This window comes from Chinchilla lanigera, unplaced genomic scaffold (genome assembly GCF_000276665.1).
Source record: "Chinchilla lanigera isolate Chin_1 unplaced genomic scaffold, ChiLan1.0 scaffold00005, whole genome shotgun sequence".
Lineage (NCBI taxonomy): Eukaryota > Metazoa > Chordata > Mammalia > Rodentia > Chinchillidae > Chinchilla > Chinchilla lanigera.
Genome location: NW_004955406.1, coordinates 38,232,574 through 38,242,239, shown reverse-complemented (window position 1 = coordinate 38,242,239; position 9,666 = coordinate 38,232,574). Strand labels below are relative to the sequence as shown.

General features: G+C 50.7%; 1 protein-coding gene across 7 annotated transcripts in view; it reads left to right on the top strand.

The window, feature by feature from the left end:
• Positions 1-8,831, top strand: part of Ptpn7 (protein tyrosine phosphatase, non-receptor type 7) — a 16,532-nt gene extending 7,701 nt beyond the window's left edge. For 3 of the 7 annotated variants that reach the window (XM_013522342.1, XM_005375207.2, XM_005375206.2), the window contains exons 6-10: positions 1,532-1,669; positions 2,021-2,131; positions 2,953-3,110; positions 5,279-5,392; positions 6,617-8,831. In XM_013522342.1, the coding sequence (XP_013377796.1) occupies positions 1,532-1,669; positions 2,021-2,131; positions 2,953-3,110; positions 5,279-5,392; positions 6,617-6,716 (621 nt within the window). In that variant the 3' untranslated portion in view covers positions 6,717-8,831. The remainder of the gene's footprint in view (positions 1-1,531; positions 1,670-2,020; positions 2,132-2,952; positions 3,111-5,278; positions 5,393-6,616) is intronic. The other 4 variants (XM_013522339.1, XM_005375205.2, XM_005375204.2 and 1 more) reach the window with 4 other exon arrangements.
• The last annotated feature ends 835 nt before the right edge of the window (positions 8,832-9,666 follow it).

Here is a 9,666-nt window from a genome sequence, read left to right as displayed (position 1 = left end):
AAACAGGGAGGTAGTCCTTTTGCAGATAGGAAGGGAATCCAGAGCTAGAGACTGAACAGAGGGAGAGGAGAAGAATGGGAAAGTAAAAAGGATTAAAAATTTGATATGGCCAGCCATGGTGGCACGTACCTGTAATTCTAGCACTTGGGAGGCTGAGGCAGGAAGATCGTCAGGCATGCAAGGCCAATCTGGGCTATGAAGTGAGACCCTGTCTTACCCAAAAAGGAGGGTGATATGCATACTGGCTCCCCAGTATAAATGTATTCATTATGTATCAAAAACATATACTAATTTTTAAAAAGAAAAAGAGTGAATGTTTACCTTTTTAAAAAAGATTTCTTACATTAAAAGACAAATTGCCCCTTAAAATACCCTTGCTTCAAGCAAACTAATCCCATTGCTCTTGCCAGTCTGTAAAGCATTTCTGGGAGTCCTCTTCAAAGAGCGTTTACTAGGTTTGATCAAAAATATGGTGTCATCCAGCAGGAAGGCAGGCTCCTGCAAACATTACTACTGTGTATACTCATTCACCTTATTCACCAGGTCTGGCACTGTGCCACTTCTGCACTCCCCCAGGTCAAAATAACCATGAAAAGCAAATGTTTTGAATTGATTCAGGACATTGAGGCAGCCAGGACAGTGCAACTAAAGACACTCATGAAAGAGGACTCCCAGAACTGTTTCAGAAAGCGGCAAGAATGACGGGATAAATGTGTTCAAAGTGAGGGAGGGGGATATTTTGCAAAGGATTAATGTAATAATTTTTTTATTTAAATACACACTGTATGGCTTATGTCTAAGTGTCCCTCCAAAGTCTCATATAGTCATAGGGTGGGGCTATTTCAGAGGTGGCTGAATCTAGAGTATGTGATTGATTCATGGTGCAATGCTAGGATTAAGGGGGGGTGATTACCACATCAGCCCACAGATTGTTTTAGCACCATCCTAATCCCTGTAGCCTGGATACAATATGAGGGACAGAAAAAGGCTTGTCTTCCCTCTTTGCTTCCTTGCTTGCTACCTTCTGCCTGCCACGAACTGTTTCTCCTCTGCAATGCCTGTGGAGCCAAGCCGATTATGGACTGAAATTTCCACAGACTGTGAGCTGAATAAACCTTCCCCCTTTAACTTTAGGTGTCAGGTATTTTGTCTCAGTAATGAGAGAAACGTAACTAACATACACACTATATCTTTGGATCACACTCTGTATACTAGTCTCTCAATGTATTTTATTTTACTTAATTCCTGCAAAATAGATATCATTACCCCCAACTTACAGATGAGAAAACAGACTCACAGAGGCTAGGAGACAGCAGAACGAGCATTTGAATTCAGATGTTCCTCACTCCAGGGCCCCTGTCCTCTCCACCATGTGCCTCCGGGCTGGGTGTGTCTGTGCATGTGTGTGTGCATCTACCTGCACATACTCCCTGACTTCGGCGTGATCCCTGATCACTCATCCGAGGCCTGGGATCTCCCTGGAGCTCTAATCTTACTGCTTCCCCACCTTCCCGTGTGCTTCTGTCCCCAGGGCTATGATGGGCAGGAGAAGGTCTACATTGCAACCCAGGGCCCCATGCCCAACACCATGTTGGACTTTTGGGAGATGGTGTGGCAGGAAGATGTGTGCCTCATCGTCATGCTTACACAGCTCCGTGAGGGCAAGGAGGTAGGAGACAGAGCCATGGTCCTTGGTGAACACTGACAGAGCTGAGCCCTACACCGTCACACACATACACACACATGCACGCACGCACACACCACAGTTTGGAACAGACTCCCTGGGAGCTGTGAATGCCTCTCAGAGAGATCTCTGAGACAGCCCAGGGAGGCAGTCCACAACCAAAATCTGGGATGGGCTGAGCACTTGGGCTTTAGGAATCAAGTTCAGAAAAGCCAGGCCTCAGTTGCTGACCCTGTCATGGGGGTTAGGATATGTGAAGAGGAAGCCAGCCCCTCTCTGCTGCTCCTCTGACATGATGGGCCTCCGCCTTCTGACTCCCAGCTCCTTCCCTCCTAGAAGTGTGTCCACTACTGGCCCACAGAAGAGGAAACTTACGGGCCCTTCCAGATCCGCATCCAGGACATGAAAGAGCGTCCAGAATACACTGTGCGGCACCTCACCATCCAGGTACTACTACCTGGGCCAGGCCCAGTCTGCTGGAGGCTAAGCCACCTTCCCCATCTCTGGAAATTAGGCCTGACCTTCTGTAGAAGCCAGGTTTACTTATTTAAGTCTTAGACCCTGAAAGAGGCACTTGAGCCACAGAAGAGAGAGAACTGCGGATACTTCCCTCAGGGAACTTCTAGTTAGATAGGGCAGAGCTAGAAAACCAAACAGCAACCATCAAAAGGCACTTCCAACTATGCTGAATGCTGAGGAGCAATAGAGGAGTGTGCAAAAAAAATGAGAGATCAGGTATAATAACACACATGAAGGTGCTCTAAAAATGCTTGCTACTCTCCAGCACTTGGGATGCTGACCCAGGAGGATTGCCTTGAGTTTGAAGCCAGCCTGGGCTACACAGTCCAAGGCCAGGCTGAACTACATAGCAAAACCCTGTCTCAGAAAAAAAAAAAAAAAAAAGCTAAAAGTGCTTTCTACTATTGCGTAGTGTTTTACATTTTTTCAAAGCATTTCTCTATCCATTATTTTCCAAGCATCCTGGGAAGTAAAACAATATCATATCAGCATCCCCATTTTCTAGGTGAAGAAAATGAGGCTAAAAGACTTGTCCAAAGCTAGAGACAGAGACAAGATTTGAACTCAGGCCTTTCTGTCTCCCAAAACAATGCTCCTGCTGGCATTTTAGGGTGGGGAGTGGTGGCGGGTGAGCTTTGCCGGCTGCGAACGCCCATGGGGTGATCCCAGCCTTCATCCTCCCCTGGCACCAGATGAGGTGGGCGGTGCCCAACCCTGACCCTGCGTCTCACATTGTGTCTCCACTGCAGCACCAGGAAGAATGTCGCTCAGTAAAGCACATCCTCTTCTCGGCCTGGCCTGACCACCAGACTCCAGAATCGGCTGGGCCCCTGCTGCGCCTGGTGGCCGAGGTGGATGAGAGCCCAGAGACAGCCACCAACACTGGGCCTATTGTGGTCCACTGCAGGTGTGGGCTCCTCCCCCTCTCCCCTACTACTGAGTCTCTCCCGGAAGGGATCTCAGCAGATCGGCATCATTCTGATCGTTCAGCACACGCTCTGCCCTTGTGAGCTCCTCTGTGCAGAACCCAGCATCTGGCTGGACACCCAGGCACCATCCAGGGAGGAGATGGAAGAGCAGGACGCTCCTGATTAGCTGGGGGAGGAGATAAACCTGACCCCTGCTGGTGGGGATCTCATCTATTTGTTCCACAAATATTTATTGAAAATCTATTATTGTCAGGTATGAGTGTTAGATGCTAAAGACAGCAGTGAACAAAATCATTCGCTTTCATCCCTGACAGATTTACAGCCTGTTGGGAACCACAGCAGATTAAACACAGGACACAAATGTAATGATAGCTAGGATGGGGTAGGTGGGGCACACAGAACCAAGTTGCCTGATTCAGACCTCAGCCAGAGAAGGGATTCCAAGAGAAGTGACATCAAGGTACCCGAAGACTTGAAGCAGAATTAGCTAAGCGAAGAGGGGCAAGGGAAGCATTCCAGGCTGATGGAACAGCATATGCAAAGGCCCAGAGAAGGAATTGAAACATGGATACATTTCTGGGAGCAGAGCCGGCAGTGGACCGGGCATCATGTGGGAACAATTTGACTCCAGAGGGCAAGTGAGGTCCACGTGAAGAGAGATTTTTAGGGACAGTTAAAACACTTAAATTTGCCTGCCTGCTTGCTTGCTTGTCCTCTCTCTCTCTCCCTCCCTCCCTCTCTCTTTCTCTGTGGTACTGGAGATTGAACCCAGGGCTTTCTCACTGAGCTACATTCCCAGTCTTTTAAAAAATATTTTATTTGGAGACAGGATCTTGCTATGTTGTCCAGGCTGGCCTCAAATTTGCAGTCCTCTTGTCTCAGCCTCCCAAGCAACTGGGATTATAGGCATGTGCTACCATGCCCAACTTTTTTTTTGTTTGGTGGTACTGGGAATTGAACCCAGAAACTGTGAGGTACATCCTCAGCCCTTTTATATTATTATTTACTTTTTAAATTTTTGAGACAGGGTGTTGCTAAATTGCCCTAGGTGACCTTGAATTTATGATCCTCCTGCCTCTGCCTCCTGGGTAGCTGGGATTACAGGCATGTACCATTACATCCTGCTTTATTTTTTTTTAGTTTATGCTTTCTTCAGTGCTAGGAATAGAATCGAGGGCCCTGGATTTGCCATTTTTTGGTTTGGTTTGGTTTGTTTTTTTTTTTTTAAACAGGGTCTCACCCTGTAGGCCAAGCTGGCCTGGAATTCCCAGTGATCCTCTTGCTTCAGCCTCCTAAGTGCTGGGATTACAGGCCTGTGCCACCACACCTGGCATGAATTTGCCATTTTAAAAGAATGCTTTGGAGCTGGGGGTGTGGCTCAGTGGCAGAGCCCTTGCCCATGTTCACAGGCTCTGAGTTTGATCCCCAGCACCATGAGCTGGGGGAGGAAGGATGCGTTGGTTACCAAGTTAAAGCGGATTAGGGTAGATTGGGGTGGGGTGGGGTGGAGACAAGATCTGAAACAAAGAAACACGTGGGAGCGGACTTCCCAAATACAACAGAACACGGATTCGCCAAGCACAGAGGGAAGGACACTTGGAGTCATCAGTGGCTCCTATCAGAGGCTCTGGAAGGCCGACTTGCTAAAGAGGAGGAGGTCAGAGAGGGCTTTGAAATAAAGAAAAGGCAAGACAGAAAGGAGCAGAGAGAAGAGATGGAGGTGGGAAGCAGAGGGGCCCGCTGCAGCTGTGGAGCCAGAGCTAGGAGGAAGTCACAGTTAGATAAGAAGGGTTGCAGCGGTCAGCCAGCCCACAAGCGGGGCAGTGTCACTGGAAACTGTTGGAGACTGTTAAGCAGAAGAGAGCTTGTCGGGTGTCCACAGGAACCGGAAGGTGACCTGGACTAGGCCTGGAGCAAGCCTGGTTAGAAGCACCGCCTCCCCCAGGGCCGCCTGCCGTCGCCCCAGCAGGCCCAGGGCTGCTGGGGAATCTGGTCTGGTTCCATCCCCAGAATCCCGCCCAGACACAGCACCTTAGGCCTCATCTCTTTCTCCATAGTTTGACGCCCATTCTCCCAGTCCTTGCTCGCCTGCCTCCCTGTTCCCTGGTCCCCGAGGCCTAGCCATCTTCTCTCTGGCTGTTCCCAGTGCAGGGATTGGCCGGACCGGATGCTTCATCGCCACCCGCATTGGCTGCCAGCAGTTGAAGGCCCGAAGGGAAGTGGACATCCTGGGTATCGTGTGCCAACTGCGGCTAGACAGGTGGGTCCGCAGTTGACAGGGCCACCTACGTTCATGAGTGGCTTTGGCACCTCTGGGCTGCAAGGCACATCAGCGCCCTCGAGAAAAGAAGCCCTCCTCCTTAGAGAGCTGTTTCTTCCACTTTCTCGTCTCTGTGTGTGTCTCTGCGTGTCTGTGTACTAGGGACTAAACCCAGGACCTTCACAGTGAACTACGCTCTCAACCCTTTTTTATTTTTAGTTTGAGACAGGGTCTTGCTAAGATGCCTGGCTGGGCTCAAGCTTGCAATCCTCTTACCTCAGCTTCCCAGAGTTCTGGGTTTATAGGCTGTGCACCTCACCTGGATTATTTTGCAATTAATATCTAGAAAGAATTTCTAACTGGAATTTTAGATTGGAGGCCTAGAACTAAATATTCCACTCTATGAATTTATCCTGAATTTTCAATGTTTTTTCTTTTTTCCCTCTTCTTTCTTTTTTTTTCCCCTAAAGTTACTACTCAGGAGAAATCTAGGAAACAATGTGGCTGGTTCTAGCTATTCAGCAGGCACAGAACATATACAGATGCTCACTGCACTGGGTTCAAATTGTGACATGTCCTTCACTGAACTGTCACTGCCTCGATAGTCCCCACTTCTTTCTTTTTCACAGTACTGGGGATTGAACTGAGCTACATTTCCAGCCCTTGTTTGTTGTGTTTGTTATTTTTAATTTGGAGAGAAGGTCTTGCTAAATTGCCTGGGCTGATCTCTAACTTTCAATCCTCCTGCCTCAGCCTCCCAAGTAGGTGGGATTACAGGCATGTGCCATGGTGTCCATACCCCCCTTTTAATCTAGGGAGAGACTGGCTCCTCCTTCCTTCAGAGAGCTGCTGGAAGGAACAGGTTAACTTATATGAAAGTTAACGGGAAAACGGGAATTAGAACTATGTACAAATGTATGGAATTATTTTTACTTTTAGGATTATAGAAAAGAGGAAAATTGGAAGCAAACCAAAGGAACTGGAACTGGTTTTGATCAGGAACTGAGAGGATCAGGGAAGACCAAGCACCAGAGCCTAGGTTAGGGCAGGGGGTTTCCCACGTTGGGAAGACTGCGGGACAGTGAGACTGAGCAGGAAGTAGCAAGGACAGATGCACGGGAAGGAGAAAGTCAAGACTTTCCCCAAAGGCCCACAGGGATGCTTGACCTGAGCTGTTCAGCAAGCACCTGACCTCCTTTGCCCATGGCTTGTTTTTCCTTGCAGAGGGGGGATGATCCAGACCGCAGAGCAGTACCAGTTCCTGCACCACACTTTGGCCCTGTACGCAGCCCAGCTGCCCCAGGAGCCCCGCCCCGACCACTAAGCCCTCTGAGAGCCTGGATGCCAGCCTCCCTGCAGGCCTGAGGAAGTGAGTCTGGGGAAGTGGGCCGTGTGACCGGGGACACCAGCCCATGTGGACTTGGGGAAGGGGAGCTTCACTGGACAGCACTTATGGGCCCAGGAAGCTGGGTCAGCAAGGGGTAGGAGCCAGGCTCCCCGATCTTCCCCACTGCCCACTCCTCTGCCTCCTCTAGTGGCCCCAGATGGACAGCATGGGGAGCTTCGCCTGCCTGAGCTTAAAGACAGCAGCTGGCACTAGGGATGGGCCGAGAAGGAAGCCCAGGTACACTCACCTTCTCGTTGTGAGCTCCAGCTTCCTCATCTATGACATGGACACAAGTGCTTTGCTGCCACAAGGGAAGCAGTCAGAAAAGCTCCTAGAAGTCACCGCAGTTCTGTCCTCTCCCCCTTGGCTGGCAAGAGCGTGATCCCAAGCTCATCCTCCCCAAGGCCCTTCCCAAACATAGGCCAGATGTAAGAGCTGGGAAAGGTCTGGTTGGCCAGATTCTTATCATCTTAGCAACTCTTCCCCATACATCTGTGATTGCCAGATGAACCCCCCAAAGAGAACCAGGACCCAGACTGGCCTTGCTTCCACAGCTGTGTCCCAGGAGGAGATTACCGGGGTGACCAGGCCTGGCAGTAGAAATCTCTAGAAGAGGGAACATGTGGGAATCATTCAGAGGTCGGGAGAGTTGCACCTGCTTCCCTAATCACCTACCACTTACCCCAGCTAATCTCTTGTGCTCCACTTTGCTTCCATGACTTGAGAAGATACCCCCAATCCCCAAGCAGTGCCAAGGATAGAGGAGAGAAGAGGACACCAAGAGTTTGATCTGCTTTGAGAAAACCCACCCCCACCATACAACTGCCCTCATCCATCTTGGCATCAACCCAATTCCCAGGGGACCTCACATCTATCTCAGGGCTGAACTACACCCCACGGGAAGCCACCCGTGCCTTCAGCCCTCTTCTGTGCCAGACGGGATGCCTCTGGGGCTGCAAGTAAAGCACCAGTCCCGCTGGCCTCAGCCAGGCCTCTGCCTTGCCTGGGCTCGGCACCCTGAGGAAGCCAGGTCCTGCAGAGTGGCCAGGCTCCTCCTTCCTGACATCTCTTCTGAGGGGTACTCAGTGCTGCCGCTGAGGTTAATTCTCTACATGCTTCTGCTTGGCCTTACTGAGGAGCTTCCATCCTTCAGCCTTGGGATGGGCTCCCTTGCACCTCGGCCCGCCTGAGCCTCTGACAAGCACTACTGTCCATGCTCCTGAGCTAGGAGGAGGCGCTCAAGTGCCTGACCCTGCCTAATCACACCCAGCCCAGTCAGGAGGGAGGTGATGCGACAGGCACTCCTCCCCACACCACCACCACACAACTGTCACTGTTGCAGAGCTCAGAGGGACAAGCTCTGGAAAAGTAACCAAGTGGGAAAAATAAAGCCTTCCTGGATGACTGGTTCATTCCTTGCTTCCTCCTCCTCAGCCCACTGGAGCTGGGTAAGGAGTAAGTTTCCGTTGTCCAGGAGCAGGCTGCAGTCTTTCCCGCTGGGCTATTCTGTTTTCCAGCAGTTTCAAGGATACAAAGCAAAGTGGAACTGGAGTCAGGGTAGGAAGTGAGGCAGCAGTAGGCCAGCCCAGCCTGCCCAGGCGTCTGTAACAAAAGAGCCTAAACTGAGTGACCCACAAGCAACACAGGTTTGTTTCTCACAGTGCTGCAGGCTGGACACTCGAAGACCAAGGTGACTGCAGATTCAGAGTCAGTGTCTGCTCAGGGCCCTCTTTGTGACTCGCTTACAGGGCTTGCAGGCGAGGGTCGGGGCTCTGGACTCTCCCTGTCTCCTCTCTTCTACAAGGACATTAATCCTATTCAATAGGGCTCCGCCCTGTCGACCTAATCACCTTCCGAAGGGCCCACCTCCTAATGCCATCACCTTGGAGATGAGGATCTCAGCACTTACATTTTGGAGAGACAAACATTCAGACGTTTGGATACGACATTGGGATACAGCATGTGTCCCTCAGCAGCTAGGGGAGGGCTTACAAAGGGCAGAAAACTAGACAAACTGTACTTAATAAACCAGAATATTATTCTAGTGCAAGACTTTGTGATTCCTCCACTTTGTGACCATTTGTGGTCATCTAACTCTAGAGTAGGATTGGCAGATATGGGTGCTACTGATAGTTTAGTCACCTTGGACTAAAGACAGCAGATCCCCAGGGAGCACCCACCGGAGGCTGGGGACTACTCCCAAGCCTGGATAAGCCAGGTGCAGGCTGCTGGGGTGATCAGCTGTGCAACTGAGCAGCCCTGCGGTCAGCTCCTGCCGGGAGGGCACCAGGGACATCTCGGCAGACCCTACACCGCTATCAGTTCTGCTCTTGAAGAAAACTTTGGGTTTTTTGTTTTTTGGTTTTTTAAATCAAAACAGTGCACATTTGCCTTTGCCAGGGATGTTCCTCACCGGAAAACCCCTGCTAGGATTGTCTGTTTCAGTCTCATGGTGACACAAAAACCAGCATCAAGTTCAAACGGCTGTTTCACTTGGGCCAGAGGCCAAACAAGTGGATAAATCTTGGTTAACAAATCAAGATGGAGAATTCCAAGACCCTAGCGCGACTGTTACTCTGCACTCGCACATTTTGGAGGGTGGGCCTCAGTACCCAGGGATGCTGAGCGGCAAAGGTTCGAGAAACAAAAAGCCTCCATCGCCTCCTTTTCCCAGACGTAGCATCTTCGCGTCCTGGCAAGTGGGTGGCCCAGCCTTCTTCACCGTGGAATGCTGTAGGTGAACCCGCACCCCATCGACCACCACCCTTGAGACTGCAGGGGTGGCAGCAGGGCGCGGCAGCGCAGAAAGAGAAAATACCGTTCCACTCTTCTCCAAGCGCCACCCGCCGCCCGCACTCCTGCGCCCGCGGCCCCGCCCAGCCCGCCC